Genomic DNA, 22463 nt, shown 5'->3' on the forward strand with positions numbered 1-22463 from the left:
ATATATATATATATATATATATATATATATATATATAAATATATATATATATATATATATATATATATATTATATATAGTTATATTTATGTATGTGTATGTACAGTATATATGGACACCTTACATATAAATGGGGAAGTCCCTATATATATATATATATATATATATATATATATATATATATATATATATATATATATATATAATTTATTTGCATTGTATATTGATAGTTTCGAAAAAGACATCTATACGTATATATAGACGTATATATGTCTATGCTCAGCATCACCTGAGTTTCTCCTGGAGGTGAACAGCTGAGTGGCCACTGCACACTTGCATCCATTTACCAATCAACACCAGTGTTCAGGTAACCTGCTTTCCTCACACTCCTCCCCAGATCATCCCGTAGAATCAACTGGCGTGTCAGTAGAGATGTAGATGTGCCGTTCGTGTATTGTGGAGTAGTTTTCAGCATTTTCCTCCGTTCTTCTGCTTGTTTTACCTGTTGTTTGGCCACCAACCTACACAAGCCTGGATTGTAACTCTTCCTGATTTTTCTGGACAATTAAAACGCCTAGCAGGGCATTAATCTGTTCCTGTCTCCCGAGTGTTGCATTGCAGTTCAGAACACTACCCAGCCTTAACAGTATATAGTCTTGTATTTTATATTTTATCTTAGCTTTTTGTTTACTCTTCTGTTTTCTGTTTTTGAGCTGTGGTAATGCACTAATTTCCCTTTTGTTTGATCAATAAAGTCTTATCTTCATAGCAGAACCACTTATTCACTTTTACACTTATTCTTCTCCTCTTGCTCCCTCCCTTCCTATCTGCCCTGCTGCGCTGTCTTATTGATCTAGTTCTGAACTTCTCTCTGCAAATCCTCTGAAATTTTTAAAATACAGGACTGTCTCAGAAAATTTGAATATTGTGATAAAGTTCTGTATTTTCTGTAATGCAATTAAAAAAAACAAAAATGTCATACTTTCTGGATTAATTACAAATCAACTGAAATATTGCAAGCCTTTTATTTTAATATTGCTGATCATGGCTTACAGTTTAAGATTAAGATTCCCAGAATATTCAAATTTTTTTTAGATAGGATATTTGAGTTTCCTTAAGCTGTAAGCCATGATCAGCAATATTAAAATAATAAAAGACTTGCAATATTTCAGTTGATTTGTAATGAATCCAGAATGTATGACATTTTTGCATTACAGAAAATAAAGGACTTTATCACAATATTCAAATATTCTGAGACTGTATGTAATGTTTTTGTTTTATTATTTTGCTGAGATTTGTACATGTTGTAGTGTAAGAATCCAAAACTCAGTTTTGTATTGTAAAACTAAATTTGCTTTTACTTTAAATTACAAGTGCATATGAATTAAATCCCATGTATTTATATATAAATGTGTTGGGATGGGGGTTCATGACATTTTCAAGTGGAGGAAATCAACGCACACGTGCAGGGAAATCAATGAAAGAACCACAAACACACATTTCTGACACGTAAAGACACTTTGTTTTCGGACAACAATCATCATTTTTGCACTGAAACAGGAAACCTGTCCCGTATAATTCAAACTGTTTAAATCCACATAAAAATAAAATATCATTTTGATTCTGCTGACTGTCACGATGTACACTCCACATGTTGTTAAATAGATATTGCACATCTTGTTACAAAGTATGACACAAACCAGCTCCGTGTGGGAGTGAACGTCACATCGGAGTACGAGCGTAGTCTCGCCTCCTCAAGGACCCTAGGGTGCCGTGGCTCGAAATAATCAGCAGCACGAACTCAGACGGCTCAATCGACAGATGGATGCGTTCTCATTAAGACGGCGTGAGCTAAAACTGGGAATGATCTGAATAACTGGCTCCAGTGATTGATCTCTCTCTGGTTTCTGTTGCATAACCGGTGCTGTCAATCATGCAAGCACCAAAAAAAGCACGAGTGTCCCATTAAATACCACATAAGCTGCTTAGAAAGCAAAGCCAACATGTGTTTTAAATCACCTGTGCAGTTGTGAACTGCAACAGGCTAAAAAAAATAAACGCTTGCAGGTAAACGGGTCGGCTACCCGTTAACGTGATTTTCTTTTTCATCATTCTGAAAGGCAGAGTAGGAAATAGCAGATTGACATTTCCAGTCCAGGTGACGACACAGAGAGTCGTCTCATCTGGAAACGGGGGTTTGTAAAGTCTGAAACAGCACAGAGGAGGAGGATCTGCTCCTATTTGTTGATCCCGTTGACGTCCTCCCTGGCCGCGCGCTTCGACTCCAGGATCTGCAAAATATGGACCAAGAGGAGCACATGTCAACAAACTTTGTTGTGCACATGACGAAGTTAGGTTTTTATTTTCGTGCAAAAAAATGTTTTCCTTTTGCTGCTAGAAAAAGATTGGTTGAAGTTGAATTTGAAGTGGAACAACAACAGTTAAGTGCAACAAAAAAGTACTACAAAAACTAGAACTTTAAAATCACTCAACTTAGACCTCGTCAATATGTTCTCCATATAAGAATAAATTCAAATGTACAAAAACAGACATTATTAAATAGAATAAACAAATAAAATCAAACCAATAGAGCCAAGAGGCAGCAGTCGTCTACTCTAGTCTGTTAACATAATATTGTTTATGTAAAAATATAAATGATTGTGTTTTTGTACGATAACACACCTTTGATAATGTATGAATCATCACTCACATATAACATTTTTATTTTTTTAAATTTTACTCTTGGGGGCCCCCTGGTGGTCACGGGGCTCTGAGCAGCCGCTTAGTTCGCTTATGCCATGGGCCGGATCTGAGTAAACACATTCCTAGACATTTATTTTATCCTGTAATAGTGGAAAAATTGTTCAAAGCTGCAAACGTGATGCAGTGCTGTGATAAGAAAACTGAAGAAGGAATAAGAGGACGGCTCATAACGGACTTGCACTCACCTGGAAGGCGGCGCTGAGTCCCACGAGGCTCTGCATGTTTGTGCTGAAGTAACCTAAAAGATAATATCCACCTTTCAGCGGGAGCTTCTCCTTGCCCATGGGAATCTGCAGCCAAACACACGACGTGCTCGTTAACGAAGGAAGCATTCATGGAAATCTGCTCAGATACCTGAGGGTAACTTACCTGTATGACCTCATTAATCTCCGGCAGCTCGTTCTCTCGGACCCAAATGAAGCTTTCATAGTCGGACGCAGTCTTGAATCCATCCTGCGGGCCAAGAAGAAGTGTTACGTCAGATCGAACTCGTCAGATTCATCCCTGGTGGATCTGATTACCTCAGGCGTAGCCAGTAATGGGCCTGGGTGGCACTGGCCCTCCCAGACAACTTTGATCAAATTACATGTTTCACATTAGGAATGAGCATATTTTACCGTTCACGATATACCGTCAAAAAAACGTTGGTGACGTTTTTGTGTAACAAACATGGCGGAAGGCAGATCTGAGAGCGAGGAGCTCGTTGTTAAACGAGGCTCCAGCTCCGTTATCTGGAACTGGTTTGGATTTAAAAAGAGAGACGAGGAGCAAACATCATCTATTATATGCAGAGTCTGCAAAAACAGAAGGAAATGGTTGTTACATTTTGATATAACGTTTGACTATTACGAAAAAAAATTGCAATAGTATCTAATTTGTGGCATGTTCCAACCACAGGTTAATTTGCACATTTTATTTATATTAGAAGAGGTCATCACTGATTGGATTTTATTTTCAGTGAACTTTTATTTATTTGTCCTGTTTCTTTATTTATCAGGTTGTACCTTTTTATACTTTGTGATTTTATAAGCTAAGAAAACTTGAAGGACAATGGTACTTTTGCTGTTTGCACCGTTATCCCACTGTTTAAGCCATACAGTTTGAATAAATGTTGAATCTGTTCTTACATTTCAAACTTGTTTCATTTGAGTCATTACAGTTTTGCAGTACAGGTGTACTAATTTAATTGGTTTTTATTAATTCAATTTAATTGGTGTAGTTTAGTATTTAGTATCTTTTAGAGCAGTGTTTTGGCTCCAAAGACTGAATGTGGTGATAGATTTATAGTTACAAAGGTGGAGTTGAATTGGTATTTTTTTAAATCGTCATTATTTTTCTCATTTTCTCATTTTTATCGTTATTGGGATAAATGTAATGAAATTATCGTACATTTTTTTAGTCCATACCGCCCATCCCTATTTCACATAGACATATTCTAAAAAATTATATGAGAAAAAGTATAAATATAAACGTGATATGTTGTTGACTTGTGTTCAGCCTTTATTTTTTTTCTTCTGATTAAAATGGAACTTTTGAAACAAGTTGCAGGGAACCTCGGTACATAATCAATTGCTCTGGTTCCGACAGATTGAGCTGCCTTTAGCCAGCAAGCTAGCCGGCGTTGCAGCCGACTTTATCACCACAAACAATGGCTAAACAGAGTTCATTGATTAGTTATTTAAAAAAACTAGGGCTGTCAAAGTTAATGCGTTAATAACGCATTAACTTAATGTCCTCTTAACGCCGACAATTCTTTTAACGTGCGATTAACGCGCAGGATAAAAAAAAAAAAAAAAAGCATTCTATAAGTTCTGGCCGTCGACGGCACCCGTAGCTGGAGGAAAAGTATGGTGGACTGAAAGATGGAAAATGAAAAGAAACTTTTGAACGGCTAGTTCACTTTCAAAAAGATGCCAGATGGTTCGCTGGACAAGACTAAAGTTATTTGCATGTCAATTTGAAATGAATTACCATGGAAGTACGTCGAGTCTCAAATACCAGAGAGCGCGCACCCCTCCGTCAAAAGCAGACAACGATGGATAGATGTGAGGGAAGGAGGTTCCTGACCTGAATACTTTAGATGAGCAAAGAATCTGAAGTATTAGCTAATTATAGCCCAACTAGGGCTGTGCGATTAATCGATTTTAAATCTAAATCGGATTTATTAATCAAGACGATGTTAAAAAAAGGAAAGTCGGAAAATGGATTTTCCTTTTTTGCAGCTGGCTGCATTACAGACAGAGCTCGTCTAGTCATCTTTGTTTGGTCAAGAAAATTGTAAATGTTGTCACTTTCCTAAACTCAAGGAGGATTTACAGTATCTTTCAATTGCACTTCATTCCCCATAGGGACATTTGTTTACTATTTTTCTTTAAAAATAAAGATAAAATATTTGAAACAATTTATTCCATTGTCTTTTGTAGTTTTACCAAAAAAATCGAAAATCAGGTTTTCAGAGAAAAAAAAAATCGGGATTTTATTTTTGTCCAAAATCGCCCAGCCCTAAGCCCAACTGCACTTTATAGGTTGAGTTACTCCCGTTACATGTGCACTTTATTTGTTTGTAATTTATTTTTTGTATCCCCCTGTTTTGATCCCACTCAGGAGAAGGGGATATTTTTTGAGCCTTTTATTTTCCTCCATATGAGGTTAGACATAATTACATGGAAAATTGACCAATGCACTTCTTGTACAATGTTTGTGATGCATACGGTTCATTGTTTTACATTGAGCTGCTTAAAAAAACAAGGAATCTTAAGTTCGTCTTTATAAGTGTAAAGTTGGGGACTACATTGTGTTTTTTTGTATTTATAAAGGAATGTTACATTCAGGTCAAAAGCTTTTTTGTGGAAAGTTGAATAAACATTGGCATAAAGCAGCATATTTGCCCGTTTCATGTTGTTAACAGTATTAAAAACATTTAAAAAAATACCTAAAGGTAATTTAGAACAGCAACAAATGTGTGAATAAATGTGCGATTAATATGCGATTAATCTCGAGTTAACTATGGACAACATGCGATTAATCGCGATTAAAAAAATTAATCGTTACTGGCCTACATAGACAGGTTTTCATGCTCTGTTGGTTGAGCATGCTGTGTTTAACTGCCATAATGCATTTGTAATGCAGATTACAGGACTGTCTCAGAAAATTAGAATATTGTGATAAAGTTCTTTATTTTCTGTAATGCAATTTAAAAAAACAAAAATGTCATACATTCTGGATTCATTACAAATCAACTGAAATATTGCAAGCCTTTTATTATTTTAATATTGCTGATTATGGTTTACAGTTTAAGATTAAGATTCCCAGAATATTCTAATTTTTTGAGATAGGATATTTAAGTTTTCTTAAACTGTAAGCCATGATCAGCAATATTAAAATAATAAAAGGCTTGCAATATTTCAGTTGATTTGTAATGAATCCAGAATGTATGACATTTTTGTTTTTGTAATTGCATTATAGAAAATCACAATATTCTAATTTTCTGAGACAGCCCTGTACAAAATAAAATTGACACTGCCTTTAAACTGTCCGTTTGACATGTAACCCCAAAAAATATTTCTGCCTAGGCCACTAACCTTGTAGAGGCCGATCCAGTCCCAGGTGGAGGACAGGAAGTCGTCCTGCACCGTGTAGGTCAGCTCTCCGTCCTGGTCGGCGCTCCATTCCCCGACAGGAGACACGTTCACCAGCGGCAGCTCGGCGGTCTTCCTCAACTGCAGAGAGGACGAGGTGAAAGAGACGCGTTAAAGGTGTGGGAGGAGCTGGATGGAGGACTCTGGTCGTCTCCTCACCTCCAGGGTGAAGTTGCCAACGACAGGCTTGTGGTCGCTGACGCCGTAGCTCATGTCGCTGCTGTATCTGTTCTGGGTCACCAGAACCGGATATTCATCGTCCTCAGGTTCTGTGGAGGAGGACGCCTTGTCCTCATCGTCCTCGTCGCTGCCCCCCTCCGACGGCAGGCTTTTGGGTTTAACTCTCCAGAGGATCCGGTCGGTCCAGGCCGGTTTCCTCTTCTTCCCGCTGAGCAGAGTCAAGACCAGCGTTAACGACACGGCTCTCGTTTCAGGATCAGTTCAACAATTTGTTTCTGTGTCTCTTACCTGAGGGGACATTTCAACTTAGCCTATCCTCGTTAACTTAAAGCAGCACAATGTAACTTTCAGCTTTTGTTGAGTTTGGCGGCTCCTTTGGACAAAAGCGGTAGTGCTTTACCAGAAAGAACACTACATTTCCCATGAGCACCAGCGCGTACTGCCGGAAAGATCCTGTCCCCGTCGCTGCATTTGTTTTGATACTGAATTAAATAAGACGGGACGGACTTTCAAAACTACTTTTCTGTTTTCAGCGGTCGTTTGCAGGATGGATAGCGAAGAGGTAGGGCTGGGAGATATATCGAGATTTTAATATATATCGATATATTTTCAAACGTGATATTGTACGAGACAATATCGTTTATATCGATTATTAAAAACAACTGTCAACCTCAGTGGAAAAGTCTGCCTGTTACTGTCTACATTGTATTAATTGCACAGTGTATTTTAATTTAATTGTTATGCAGGAAAGGGATATTTGTTTTATTTTATTCAAGAAGCATTTTTATTCTATATATGCAGGCAGTTTATTTTTATTTCATTTGTTTTATACATTTTGATATTGTGCAGACCTCTGTTAATAAAGGAACCTGTGTGACATTTGGCACGAGGCTTTGTATTAAAACTGACTGTTTTTTAAGGGTTTGCCTCAGAAAAAAATGAAGCTAACAGGGATGCTAACAGAGATGCTATGCTATAATGCTTTGGGGGAAACCCCAATTATGTCACATAAAAAATATCGATATATATCGAGTATCGCCATTTAGCTAGAAAATATCGAGATATGACTTTTGGTCCATATCGCCCAGACCTACGAAGAGGTAATGTATCTATTTTTGGCTAAACAATATAATATGACGATGTTGAAAATCACTAAGTTCAACTTGGTTTTATTAGTGAAGTCACCCCCGCCCCCTGTCCTGTTTCAGCCAGATAATGCGCCCCAAATTACTACTGCATCTTTTTCCAGTCACGTTTTTTAGAGGGACTTCGTCATAAATTAGTAGTCCAACATACTTACTGACAAAATAAAAAATACTTTATAACCTGTGAATAACTGAATGTTTTGCAGATCAGCCCTGCACAATTTTACAGTTCTCAGGAAAAATAGTAGAAATGTTCTATACATTTTCTTTGCGTTGCATTCTTTCCTCTAGTGCTGTAATTCTATTCAATTGTATTATTATTTTATAAAGCTTCCTAATTGCAAATTACACAATGTTATGATCACTATTATTATTCTATGTGTCTGTTGTTGATATTGTCAGTAATTTTAGAATTACCAAAACCCAAGATCCGGGTTTTTGTCCAGGCATTTAGCTTGTTACTCTCCCGCTTTCTTTTTTCGCCTCCTCGGATAAAACTTTTATTTTCTTCAGTTTTTCCGCTGCTTCTGCCAGGATACCAGCTTCTCCTGAGCTCTGAGCTCCACGTCCCGCCCAGCTTTCGTCTCGACTGCGAATCGGGAAGGAGGAGGAAGTGACGTATTCCGTAAAGCAGTCAAAGCCGTAACATTTGTAGTTTTTTAGTGTGGCAGGGTTCCTACCATGCTCCTCAAAGTTACATAGTGCCAGTGAAGGCGATACAGACCCCTCAGACCATGACAGAGGTTCATTAAACCTGTTGGAAGTTGATGTTCCATCACAATCACTCTGGAAATATGATATTAAGGTGGAAAAGTTACATAGTGCTGCTTTAACTTAACATAGTAGTGATGTGTCAAGTACAAACGGTCGATATTAAAAAGCTCTACGGGGGAAGACGGAGTGCTGCGTCCAGCGTGCAGAGGACAGATGTGGAGGGACATTTGTGGGACGAGCTGCTCTGAGTTAACGACACCATCAAACATGGTACCACAGTTACAACAGCTTGCATTGAATCCTCAGCTGAATCCCATTGGAAGCCTTTTCATAGTTTTGACTCTTGGCGCTGCTAAAAAGTCCAATAAAAACTTGGATAGTGACAAGAGTCTGGCAAAAATACTAGCAGACTGGTGGGAGGAGAGTTTAAACGGCTCCAACAAACGCTAGAAGTGGCTGAAAAGCTCTAAAAGCAGAAAAGTATCCGACTGCACAGTCGAATCGTTTCACGCCAGAGCTCTGAAGGTTGCAATGCAAGAAGAAAACACAGTAATGTCCAGTAACAACTAGGAGATACGCTTGTGAGCTATAACAACATGCATGCAAGGACATAACAGTGCAGTGTAGGATGCAATATGTGCTGCATTCTGGTGTGGCAGTTGCTATTAGTACGTAAGCTGGTCATGTGACCACCGTGACCCACAAACAGCCATCTGGATCACCTACTGTTGCAGCATTATTGAGTTTAGGTTGAATAAGACAGTTAAAACTAGCAGGGGCCTGGGTCTAAATCTCCTTCTAGATCAATAAAGCATCTATCTCTTAAAAGTAGATACAGACCCTGCAGATCGATCGATCTATCTATCTATCTATCCTGTTCAGTGTGGGGCGTTGACAGAGAGATAAGGGGGGTGGGGGGGCAGCATGCAACACAAAAACAGAGCGTCTTACTGAAAAGCCAACCAAGTCTGTGGAGATCTGTATGAAACCCAAACAAGAACAAGTGCAAAGGTGAACATCGATTAACGTGTTGGACGTCTGTGGTGAACAGGTGTGTTTGTGGTGAAAAGTTGTGTTTGTGTTTAACAGGTGTGTTTGTGTTAAAATGTGTATGGGCTCAAATTAAAGTCATAAATATTTTGTATCTGTAAATAAACTTTGTACTTGTAGAAATATTTTGTGCGTGTGCAAAATATATTTGTACTTGCAAAAAATATTTGTAATTGTAGAAATATTTTGTGCGTGTGTAAAATATATTTGTACTTGCAAAAAATATTTGTACTTGTAGAAATATTTTGTGCGTGTGCAAAAAATATTTGTACTTGTAGAAATATTTTGTGCATGTGCAAAAAATATTTGTACTTGTAGAAATATTTTGTGCATATGCAAAAAATATTTGTACAAAGTACAAAAGTTAAAAAAAGTTTGTAGCTTTTGTAAAAAGAAATTTGTAGCTTTGTATATCCAATGTTGCACACAAATTAATTCCACAGCTACAAAAATGTTTTACACGTGCACAAAATATTTCTACAAGTACAACGTTTATTTGCAGATACAAAATATTTATGGCTGTAATTTGAGCCCATACAGGTGTGTTTGTGTTTAACGGGTGTGTTTGTGGTGAACAGGTGTGTTTGTGGTGAACAGGTGTGTTTGTGTTTAACAGGTGTGTTTGTGTTGAACAGATGTGTTTGTGGTGGACAGGTGTGTTTGTGGTGGACAGGTGTGTTTGTGGTGAACAGGTGTGTTTGTGGTGAACAGGTGTGTTTGTGGTGAACAGGTGTGTTTGTGGTGAACAGGTGTGTTTGTGATGGACAGGTGTGTTTGTGGTGAACAGGTGTGTTTGTGGTGAACAGGTGTGTTTGTGGTGAACAGGTGTGTTTGTGCTGAACAGGTGTGTTTGTGTTGAACAGGTGTGATTGTGGTTAACAGGTGTGTTTCTACCTGCTGTCGTAGGTGTCAGATCTACGGTCAAACTTGTAGGTGGGTTTGAAGTTCAGAGCTCCCTCTTCAAACTCCTGCAGGAAGGGCTCCTTCTTCTTCATCATGATGAGCTGCAGGAACACCAGTTTATTAGACCTGTGTGTGTGTGTGTGTGTGTGTGTGTGTGTGTGTGTGTGTGTGTGTGTGTGTGTGTGTGTGTGTAGTACCTCGTCTTTGCTCCACAGCAGGTTCAGGCGTCCACTGTTGATGGATGAGCGGAGGAAGTGCAGGCCGTGGTCCTGGATACGGAAGTTCAGATCCCCGAACCAGAACACCAGCCTGGGAGAAGGGGGGGGGGGGGGCGCGTCATTTTACCTCATCTTCTTAAGTAAAGTTTATTTCTAGAGCACCTTTCACAGACAAGGGGAAGTCACAAGGTGCTTCACAAAGAATAAAACAATACAATAAATGTAAAAATACAATAAAAACAAGATGATACCAATAATAAGCTACTAGAATAAAAGTACATAAAATCAACATGAAGGTCATAAAACGGTAACCCTTTCTTTTACAGTACAGTAATAACCAGGTAATACCATGGTAATTACACTGTAATTACCTATTAGTACCTAGTAGTACCTGGTAATTTACCCAGTAAGTACTAGGTAATTATTACGTATTTTCTTGTACCATGTAATTATGTGTATTTACCATGTAATTACATGGTAAATACCTGGTTGTTTAAACTAAACATTACTAGGTAATTACAAAGACACTATGAGGGAAATTACAGGTATTTACTAGGTTAATATTGGTAACTACCAGTCAATTTACCATGTAATTACTCTGAAATTACATTAATTATTTCTAAATAAGTACCAGGTAATTACTAAGTATTTTTCTGCAAACTACCAGGAAATTATAACCTATATTTGAGGTAGTTACCAGCTAATTACACTTCAATGACCATGTAGTTACCTTGTATTTACTATACATTTCATGGATAACTACCGGGTATTTACCCATTCATTATTGATTTATGTATTATCAATGGATTGGTGCAGGTACCCCCGAGGGTGTAAATGACTCTATTGACCTTGTAATTAACCTGATAGTTACCATGTTTTACCTGGTAATTGGCAGGTACTTACCTTGTAGTTACTTGCCCAGTAATTCTATTTCCTAAGTATTTACCCAATAAGTACAGAATTTTTTACCTGGCTTTTACTCAGTAATTAAAGTGAAACTGGACTGTAAAAGAAAGCATGTGTTGTTTCCATAATATTACCTGGTACTTACAGTATATTGGGTTCAAATACAAAACTGGTAAAAACAGTTGCTCATCAGCTTTTTGGAGTTTTGTTCTGATGACATTTCTTTGTCAAACACCAAGATTTCTTAGGATTGACTTAGATGAGACACTTAAATCACCTAGAAACTGACTGATAGCTGGAATTACCAGCACCTCCATTAGACCTGAGTTCAACTTTGGAGAGTTTGCAGATCTACTGCATGATAGTGTGTGTGTGTGTGTGTGTGTGTGTGTGTGTATGAGAGTGTGTATGCGTGTATGTGTGTGCGCCACTGACTTGTGGTCCAGAACATGAGGGTTGTCAAAGAAGTCGAACTCCTGCGTGTCCAGGATGTGCTCGAACTCGTCCACGCGCTGCAGAGCGTTGTTCATGTGCGCCGCCAGGTGGCAGTTGAGCAGACACACCATGTGACCGTAGAAGGAGAATCGCACCGACACCCCGCCTTTGTTCCCCTGAAGCAGAGAGGAGGAGATTGATAGATTAATTACTGCTGACTTTCAATAAAACGGTTGGAACGTATGAAGACAGTTGCTAAAGAACTTGAAATTAATCTAAATAAAGATTAATCAAGGGAAGGAGGACATGAATTATAATGGAGATAAGTAGGAACAAGAGGAAGGGATGGTGGTTCTGGTTCTGGTCTTCATCCCTCACTGAAGTATTGATCTCTCAAAGCCACATTTTTTCAAGGAAGTCAGAAGGCTCCACAATTGAAATACAAGATAAAAACTACTAAGCTGAATCAACTGGAAAGAGTTTGAAGTCTTGTGAGTAGTTTAAAGTTTGAAAGCGGTCTCTCGCTGAAAGTATGCGGAAGTAGCGAGGTCTGAAAGAAGTGGAAGGTTTTCAAGGATTTGAAGATTTCCCCATTTTATTCCAATGGGCCTCAGGTTTTGGAAATCCTGGAATATATTAAAAAGTTTAAGGACGTGAAGGACCAAAAGTCAAAGCAGTAACAACCGGAACAAGCTGAACATTTTAATATCTGAATAGTTGCAATAGATCAAAAACTGACTCAGCGCTCGAACCAATAATACATAATTTCCACTTCTAAAAGAAATTAAATGTAGAAGTAGAAGGAGAATCACACCGTGGTGCAGAGAGGAGGAAAACAGTCAGCGATGAGGGTTCTGACCATTTAAAAAGGAAAAAACAAGATTTTTTCTCCCTTAAATCTGGATTAATGATGAATAAAAGAGTTTTGAAGCAACACTGCTCCCATTCTGAGAGTCCCCTGTTTGTGTTTTCTGCTGCCAAAGCTGCTGCACAACCTGCTTCACAAACACAAAAGGCTTTTCATCGTGTGTTTAAAGCCGAGCGGGATTCCTGCATCTACTAACGAAGTTCCCTCCGAGCTCCGAGCCGATCTGTTCACGTGTCCTACCCAGGGTTTCCTACCCAGGGTTTCCTATCCAGGGTTTCCTACCCGGGGTTTCCTACCCGGGGTTTCCTACCCGGGGTTTCCTGCCCAGGGTTTCCTACCCAGGGTTTCCTACCCAGGGTTTCCTACCCAGGATTTCCTACCTCGGGTTTCCTACCCGGGGTTTCCTACCTAGGGTTTCCTACCCAGGGTTTCCTACCCAGGGTTTCCTACCCAGGGTTTCCTACCCAGGGTTTCCTACCCGGGGTTTCCTACCTAGGGTTTCCTACCCAGGGTTTCCTACCCAGGGTTTCCTACCCAGGATTTCCTACCTCGGGTTTCCTACCCAGGATTTCCTACCCGGGATTTTCTACCCAGGATTTCCTACACAGGGTTTCCCTACCCGGGATTTTCTACCCGGGGTTTCCTACCCGGGGTTTCCTACCCAGGGTTTCCTACCCAGGGTTTCCTACCCAGGATTTCCTACCCAGGATTTCCTACCCAGGGTTTCCTACCCAGGGTTTCCTACCCAGGGTTTTCTTACCCAGGGTTTCCTACCCATGGTTTCCTACCCAGGGTTTCCTACCCAGGGTTTCCTACCCAGGATTTCCTACGCAGGGTTTCCTACCCAGGGTTTCCTACCCAGGGTTTCCTACCCAGGATTTCCTACCCAGGGTTTCCCAGGGTTTCCTACCCGGGGTTTCCTACCCAGTATCCGAAGATGCCGGTGCGAGTGTAGGTGGTCTGGATGTTCCTGACGAAGGGGAGGTGGATCTGTCTGGAGAAGAGCAGCAGCAGCAAACCCTGCATCCTCACGGACGAGACCTGCACACGAAACAGGGTTCAGTCATTCTTGCAGAACTATTTTACAGATATATTTTACCTCCAGTTTCAAGTTGTATTATTAGAGGGAATGTGCATGACATCACAGATGTGACTTCACAGCGGGTTTCGCCCACTGAGTGTCAGAAAGACTGAGTGTCAGAAAGACTGAGTGTCAGAAAGACTGAGTGGCAGAAAGACTGAGTGGCAGAAAGACTGAGTGGCAGCGTAAACTTTCAGTTTGAGCAACTGGAAAACATCTAAAATGGGAAAGAGCTGTTGTGCGATCGACTGTACTCATAGATTTAGCAAGAAATCAGAGTTATCGTTTTACAGACTGCCGAAAAAAAAGCTTAAAAGAGACAAATGGATCGCTGACATTCGCAGAAACAACTGGATTCCAGGCACCAAAACGTGGATTTGTGGTTCCCATTTTGTATCAGGTAATGTTGGATTCTTGGGTAGCTAACGTTAAACGGCCAAATCATAAAGTTCAGTGTCCTCATCACTTTAATTTCTACAACAAATTCTGCCTTGAAGTCGGACCAAGCGTCAAGACTTTTGTATGCCTTCAAGCTTTGCTTCGTGTATTTCCCCGGCGTAGAAATTAAGTTCATATAAATATCAGGAAACTGGATTCGTGTCCAAATATTAATGTCCATGGACCACTGGTTCTTGGTAACTGTACCAAATATTAATGTCCATGGACCACTGGTTCTTGGTAACTGTACGGGTCACTGTCAAGTCCAACTGCCTTTCATTTAAGCCGATAATCGGCTGTTATCCCGTCTTCTCCACTAGTTGCAGCTGTTTTTGCCACCCAGTGTGAGTAAGGGGGCGTAAGTGGGGAAGTGATGTCAATGCAGACCCTCTATATATATATTATATTCATGTTTAATGACAGCAAATACAAAAGGGCGGTCTTCCTACCTTCACGAAGCCTCTGGGTGCCAGCGTGTTCATGAAGAGGTGGCTCCAGGAATCCTCGTACATCAGGTCTGACATGAACTTCAGCGGAGTGGCTTTCACCTCCTGCAGACTGATTCACAACACCACCAACAGGAAACAGTCACTTACAGCCACCATCCTGCAACGGGGCTGCAGTGAAACACAGATCTGTCTACTGATACTGAAATATCGATACTTCCAGATCTGTACGCTCTAAAATCGGCTCTCAAACTAAAATATCGATACTTTTGATACTTCAGTCATTTGTGGTAAAGTATATCATTAACAGGAATACGGTGGAAAGTAACTAAACTATTCAGATTTTGTCTAAATGACACGCTGCTGGTAGGAACTACTTTTTTCCAATTTTATTTTAATAGTAGTTCTTATTTTTGTTTATTATTCTCTTATTTATTTTAATGGTTTTATTATTTTACTTAGGATACTTGAGTATCCTAGTATCCGTGAGTGGAGTGTGTGAATATTTATAAATACAGGTTAAATGATCAGTGAATGGGGGTAGGACTAAATAAGTTTACACTTCTTCATACTCCTTTTTTGGCACAAGTAAATCAAGATAGCAAGTTTTAAAGGATGAAATTCTTTGTTTTGTTGTTTTGTTTTCTTAAACTTCTCATGAAGCATTGTTGTTTTTTGTTTTTTTTAACAAAAATAAAAATAAATAAAATAAAATAAAATCAAAATACAAACCATGACACAGCTCGGCTGTGTCATGGTTTGTTACTTCCTGTTTTATTTTGAAGCCAATAATGTGTTTGAGTTCTTGTTTGACCTTCCTGTTTCCATCTGCCCTGATTGTCTGCACCTGTGTCTCGTTAACCCTTGTGTATATCTGGTCTTGTCTTTCCCTTGTTCTCTGCTGGTCTGTACTGTTTCCTCCCTCTGCGTTTCCCAAGTCAGGTTTTTGTAGTTTTTGGATTCCTGTTCTGGTTTTTGTATCCTCCTCGGCAGCGCTTTTGTTTTTGTTAAATAAATCACCTTTTTGGAACTCCTGCATCTCTCCTGCATCTGGGTCCTACTCCCACGTATCCGTGACAGGCTGTATTGTGAATGAGGCTGTTACATCAGTATACTTCTGAGTTTTAAATAAATAGATAAATAAGTGACTCTGGAAAATGGATGGAGCAATATCTATAATTATACTTCTGACTTTAAAATAAGTAGCTAAATAATTGACTGTTGTATTCTTCTAAACTATGTAAAATACACCAATTTTTTAGATTTACCGGCCACATTAGGTGTATTTGCACAATATATCGGTATCAGATCGGTATCACCAATACCAGCCTGAATTTTACTCGGTATCGGATCAGAAAGGAGATCTGTGGTATTAGACATCACTACTTCTCTGTAGAGAGGATTTCTCACCCAATCACATAGAGATCCGGGCATGTCGGCTCATCCAGCTGCAGCAGAGAGAACAAATCCTCCGGCGGCTCCGCCGTGGCCACGTTCCAGGTCACGACGTGGACCCTGTGGATGATGCGTAGAGGTTATACTCCACTTTACTGTCTGATCATCTACGGAAGAGTATCAGGGCCAGGCAGGAGAAAAATAAAAATAATATTTTAGAGGAGGAAGATTTTATTTTCATTATGCACTTTGAGAAAAAAGTCAATGTTGAAGTACAATTTCGAGAAAAAGGTGGAAATGTCGAGATTAATGTTGAAGTACAATTTCGAGAAAGAAGTCGAAATGTTGAGAAAAAAGTTGAAATGTCAAGAAAAAAGTTGAAATGTTGAGAAAAAAGTCGAAATGTTGAGAAAAAAGTCGAAATGTCGAGAAAAAAAGTTGAAATGTTGAGAAAAAAGTCAAAATTTCGTGAATAAAGTTGAAATGTTGAGAAAAAAGGGCGAAATTTCGACTTTATTCTTGAAATTGTATTTCAACATTAATCTCGACATTTCGACTTTTTTCTCGAAATTGTATTTCAACATTAATCTCGACATTTCGACTTTTTTCTCGAAATTGTATTTCAACATTAATCTCGACATTTCGACTTTTTTCTCGAAATTGTATTTCAACATTATTCTCGACATTTCGCGACAAGTGCACAATAAAAAAAATCTTCCCCTTTCAAATATTTTTTCTCCTGCATGGCCCTAATACTAGGATCATCTAGTCCTGCACTCAGCATAAAACTGCTTCCAGTTTGTTTGTTACTCAAAAGTTGCCCTTTTTGTGCGTAATGGGATAATTGGAAACCATTCAAATGTGTTGTAGAGTAAACAAGAACTGGTTCTGGTCTTTTTTCCACTTTCTCATACATCTCCCTCTTTCCCGCATGACTCGTGCGTAAAACCCCGTTCCGCGCGTCCACCTGAATGCGTCGGTGGGCTGGAAGCGGCCGCAGAGCTGGAACGCCTCGTCCAGGGTGCGGGACACCTCCTCCCCGGCCTCGTCGTCGGAGCTCAGGTCCTCGATGCAGGTCATGAGCTGCGAGAGCCGCTGGCGCAGCAGCGTCTTGGACCTGGAGCTCTGGGACGTGGAGCTGCTGGCGCTGTCGGAGCGCGGCCGGGGGCCGTCCACTAACGGCTCCATCCGGGCAGGTGGATACAAGTCTCCCTGGTGCCTGTCAGGATCTCTATTTCTGTATAAAGATGTGTTGATTTTGAGGTTTTGGAAGAAAAAAAGTAGTCCTTCAAAAAAAAAAGAAAAAAAAGAAGCCAAATCCGAGTGAAAGAAGATTTTGGTTTGGATTCACTCCGACTCCGTCAGGTGGGTCGGTGCTGCTGTGGGAGGGAGTGGGTGGCCTCCTCTGCCCGGGAATCGAGCCTGTTAGTCAGATCTCTCCATATGCTTGAAGTAAAGGTCCAAAGGGACCTGGAAGGTAAAGTCTGTGTGGCGCGTCCTGGTGCGTAATGGCGCGTAATGGCGCGTCCTGGCGCGGTCCCTCCTCCTCCCCGGTCCCGTGTGCTGGTCACGCAGCGCGGAGCGGCCCCTCACAAAGCCGCGGGGTCGCTGCCTCAGGAATGTGGGCGAGAACAGGCCGGATTTGGACTCTAATCACAGGCAGGAGACGGACACGTGAACGGGGAGGAGAGGAGGAGAGGAGGAGAGGAGGAGAGGAGGAGAGCTGGAGGCTGATCCTCCATCACTACCGGCTTTGTTGCAGGGCTTGGATAACCCACCGTAAGAGGTTTACCTCTCTCTCTCTCTCTCTCCCCCCCCCCCCCCCCCCCCCCTCCCTCCCTCTCCCCCAGAACAATGTATATAACCCACAATTACAGCCGCGCATTAGTGATGGGCTATGAGTTTCTCTTGGCCTCAGTCCAGGTCCCTCCCCTTGTGTGGGGGAAAGGTTATCTCTTTAAACCCAGAGAGAGGTGAGGATTAAAACACAGTTTCACAGCTCTGACGCAAATATCTAAGTTGTTTATTTCATTCTCTCCATTTTCACAACCTGATGCTCGATACTTCCAATCAACCAGTGTTGCAACACAAATTACATAACGGATTAGGAGGTGCATGTTACATCAAGGATGCAGTGGTTTAAAGGATTCAAACCCACAAATATGGTGAGGAAATATTCACAGCTTTAGAAAATTCTGAATTAGGTAGCTATGATTGATAAATCTGTCTCTTTGCAGTGTTAACGGAGACTATTAAAAGACTATTAAAAGCTACAGACCTAAGGAGAAGCTCAAGCATTTAATTTATCAACAGACAAACAGACAAAGAACTGCACAGCAAATTTTATTATTTTTTTTAGACAGGATTTTATTTAGTTAGAATGTCTGTAACGTGGGTTTTATTTATATTAATTCATATTAAAGTTAAATGTTCTGATTTTTTTAGATTGCATTGATTTTTGTTTATAGTCTTCGTCTTGTTGTGTTTTTGTTTTTTGATTTTTTGTAATTACTGTTTTACTTCCTAAATTGAGGGGAGGTCCATTGCATAAGCCTGTTGGTTTTTTGACCTCTCCTGTCACATTTGTTTTACTATTTTGAATCCAAGTGTTAATTTTATTGTGTGCAAACTAATAAAATAAATAAAATAAAATAAAATAAATAAATAAATTTGTGGATTATGCATATTCTTCTCTCTGGAATTGAATTTTGTATGAATGTGTGTCTGTATTTGTGTGTAAATGGATGTGTATACGTGTTTGTATGTATGTGTTTATATATGTATATACATATATGTGTATATATATATGTAATTGTATTTTATATATAATTGTATTTTATACTATATGAAAATATAGGGTGGGCTGAACTTGATAAGCTTTGCTTCCTTCAGCTCCTTCTCAAACTTGCACTTCATCGTAATGTGCTATTTTTTTATATTATTATATACACCGTTTGTTTTATGCTTGTGCATGTTTGAGACAAATAAAAATCAAATCAAATCAAAGCCATACAGAGATCTTTATGTATTATAGCGTATTTCATACATGGAGTTCTGATATTTTAGCTAAATAAAACTTAGCTGATCATTATGTTATTCTGATTATTGTTTAAAAAGCACATAGAGCATGTAAATGCTGGACTGAGCAACATCATCCATTAAGAATTCTCAGCATCTCCACAACTGTCAGAGCAGGATAACTGAAATTTATAACCTGATATTTACAGAACCGTGTTGGATAATAAACTGATATTAAAGAGGTAAAAACAGGAAGCTAAACAGTGTTTCCGCACCTCCCTGTAAGGGTCACACGTAGACCTCAGCACACATTCTTTAAGTTCTGGTTTTAAGTGGATTTCTGAGGCTTTTGCTCAGAAACTCCCCGTATGAGACTATTCAAGGTTGAGTTTGACCCCAAAGCCGAGCTGAGAAGCAAAAGCTACTCATGATTGTGAGCAGTTCTCATTCCTGGACTCCATCCCTCTGTTTCCATCCCATAACGTCATCACTCTCTTTGGTTCCTTGTCGTTCTCCCCATCACGCCATCATCATCTGTGCTGTCTGCTGCTTACCTGAACTCGTCTCTCCCACTCTCAGATCTTCCGCTGCTCATCTTCCACTCTGCAGGAACACAAACACACTTGAACTAACTGTAGATCACGAACACACATGCACTCTACAGATTCTCACCCTTTTTACACCCAGTTTATGGAGAACGAGGCGCCGGTGAAAAGCCACAGAAGTAGAGAAAGCTAGACGTGACGGGGACGACTGCAGATCCTCTCTGGAGTGGTTTTGTAATCGTGTGTAATCACTCAAATTAAAGTGACAGCGGCTTGTAGATTATTTACACAACTTGGTTCACACACTTTTTGTTTGACTTGAAGCTGCTCGAACCTGTTCATACGGAAGAGTATTAGGGCCATGCAGGAGAAAAAATATTTGTGAGGGGAAGATTTTTTTTTATTGTGCACTTCGAGAAAAAAGTCGAAATGTCGAGAAAAACGTCAATGTCGAGAATAATGTTGAAAAATAATTTCAAGAATAATGTCGAGATTTCTGCTTTTTTCTCGAAATTGTACTTCAACAGTACGACGGAGTATTAGGGCCAAACTAAGACAAAAAATAAATAAAGAATAAAGTCGTAATATTATGAGAATAAAGTCGTAATATTATGAGAATAAAGTCGTAATATTACGAGAATAAAGTCGTCATATTACGAGAATAAAGTCGTAATAGAATAAAGTCGTAATATTACGAGAATAAAGTTGTAATTTATGGAGAATAAAGTCGTAATATTATGAGAATAAAGTTGTAATATTATTAGAATATAATTTATGAGAACTCAACAGGAAGAGCATCTTCTCTCTGTGTTAAAATTAGGAATATTGAACATCTTGTGAAGTTATATTTATATATTTATAATATATTTAGTATTACGACTTTATTCTCGTAATATTACGACTTTATTCTCAAAATATTACAACTTTATTCTCGTAATTTCCATTTTTTTTGTCTTAGTTTGGCCCTAATACTCTGTCGTATGTTCAGACGTCATGTAACAGACGCTTTTACTTTTCTACATTCAAAACATGCAAACTTTTCTTTTTTAAAGTACTGATGAACTTCAGGAAACAATGTAGGTATAATGTAAAGTAAAAGGATCCTTCGGCCTCTCAAATGGTTTCTAATATCTTAAGAGTCTGAAAAATAAAAGGCACTTTTAAGTTTTCCTTAATACATTCTTTTCTCTTTGGAAGGATTGAAAGAAGTGGAAAGAAAAGAAACTAAACACTTTGCCTATAAATATTTAATGACTTTTAAAAGAATATTGTGATACAAAAATAATTGTATTTTTGAAAATAGTTTATAAACTGCCACTGAAAGTTTTTATATTAAATTCTTTCTCAGCTGACCTTTTAGCTGATCTACCGTCTTCTGGCCACAAGGGGGCGACACCAGCTCCAAATGTTGCTCCAACATCCTGCCTGGCAGCAAGTTGAGCTTGTTTCCTTCCCCAGTGAGGATGAATAAATGTTGGTGCTTATTTTGAGTGGTTTCCGGCCAGTTTAAACTTGAAAGTCTGATATTTTTATTTTATTTTTTTTCCATTTAGCTCTGTTCTTGGTCCAAGTGTTGCTTTTACGTGAAATGAGAGATGATGTTACTCAGAGTAAATAGTTCTTCATGTGTAATCTAACCATTTTGTATGTATGTGTTTACTATTTTATTACACAAATCAACCTATCCACTACAAATGTAGATATTTGGTTCTGGACATGATTCATTTCAACTTTGACACCCCAGAGATGGAATATGGATGAATTAGTGATTAGAGAGCCTGGCTCCCCCTGAGGTTTGCTAAACACCCGAAAGACTGACGACAAAACTACCACAAAAATGAACAAATTAGCCCATTTTAAAGTTGCAAAAACATCCAAAAAGTGGTGAAACAAAACATTGCAAAAGAGAAAACGAATCATTAAGACACAAAGCAGCCTCAGAAAAAAACAAATTAACTGATGGTAGATGTAAAATATCAACAAAAAGAGTAAAATGACCTTGAACAGATGAAACAACTTGCTGATTGACACAATATGACTACAAACACATTTCTGAACAATTAGTCAGGACATTCTGGGTATATACATGACACTATTACCTGAATGTGTTTAGTGCAACAGAAGAAGTTGTGCCTAAGCCTCAAATTCACAAATTATGGTGCAATTTATTCACAATCTTTCCCTTTTATCTTTATCGTTTTTACTTCCCTCCAACTAAAGCAGAACTGAAGTCATACCTCCGTCTGTGTTGCTCCAGATCCTGTCTGCCGTTGTGTGACGGCAGGAAGTCTCGAAATGATGACACAAGGCTTGGATTTGTTCTCTTCTGTTGGGTTCCTGTTGTTTGACTGTTCTATTGGGTTTTAGCTGCTGTTCTGCGGTTTCCTGCGACTCCCCTTGTGGGTGCAAGCTTCATCTCACACAACCCACACCGCGCAGCCTTAAAGCGTAACATCGGATCAAGGTTTTATCCCGGGTTGGTTAACAACCCTGTGAGAAGGTATTCATGAGCATTTCTGCTCATGTAAAGTCATAAACGGGTTACTGATTATGAGTTTATAAAACCCTCACCTTTCTTAATAGTATGGATTGTGTAAGGCTCTCAGATCTACATTGCTTTAACGTGATTTCAGTGAGGCTGATAATTCAGGAGAGGCAGTAGTCTTTTTATACATTTTAGTTATCTGTTTTTAAAACTCGAGTCCGATCTTCCCACCATCT

The 22463-nt window shown here is 39.2% G+C and overlaps 1 protein-coding gene across 2 annotated transcripts; it reads right to left on the reverse strand.

The window, feature by feature from the left end:
* Positions 1-1445: 1445 nt before the first annotated feature.
* inpp5kb (inositol polyphosphate-5-phosphatase Kb) lies at positions 1446-22204 on the reverse strand. 2 transcript variants are annotated; one of them, XM_061739213.1, is made up of 13 exons: positions 21980-22204; positions 19752-19800; positions 16195-16299; positions 14788-14896; positions 13744-13860; positions 11952-12127; positions 10590-10701; positions 10384-10493; positions 6560-6788; positions 6344-6481; positions 3132-3215; positions 2948-3052; positions 1448-2290 (listed from the first exon to the last, which is right to left on the reverse strand). In XM_061739213.1, exons 2-13 carry the CDS (start codon positions 19790-19792, stop codon positions 2237-2239), a joined length of 1380 nt encoding a protein of 459 aa, XP_061595197.1. In that variant the 5' UTR covers positions 19793-19800; positions 21980-22204; the 3' UTR covers positions 1448-2236. The 2 variants fall into 2 exon arrangements, with proteins under 2 accessions (XP_061595196.1, XP_061595197.1); XM_061739212.1 differs by lacking the exons at positions 19752-19800; positions 21980-22204 and adding an exon at positions 17147-17710 and having other exon boundaries at positions 1446-2290.
* Between the last annotated feature and the right edge of the window lie 259 nt (positions 22205-22463).

This window comes from Cololabis saira, chromosome 14 (genome assembly GCF_033807715.1).
Source record: "Cololabis saira isolate AMF1-May2022 chromosome 14, fColSai1.1, whole genome shotgun sequence".
NCBI classification, from domain to species: domain Eukaryota; kingdom Metazoa; phylum Chordata; class Actinopteri; order Beloniformes; family Belonidae; genus Cololabis; species Cololabis saira.

Bases quoted from the DNA above. Each gene is read 5' to 3' on its own strand.
- inpp5kb (XM_061739212.1), bottom strand. From the start codon at position 17,367: ATGGAGCCGTTAGTGGACGGCCCCCGGCCGCGCTCCGACAGCGCCAGC. The intron at 16,300-17,146 runs GTGGACGCGCGG...CATCATCCACAG, and splicing joins CAGCCCACCGACGCATTCAG to GGTCCACGTCGTGACCTGGA. The intron at 12,128-13,743 runs GTAGGAAACCCC...TCTCTGCTTCAG, and splicing joins CCGGCATCTTCGGATACTGG to GGGAACAAAGGCGGGGTGTC.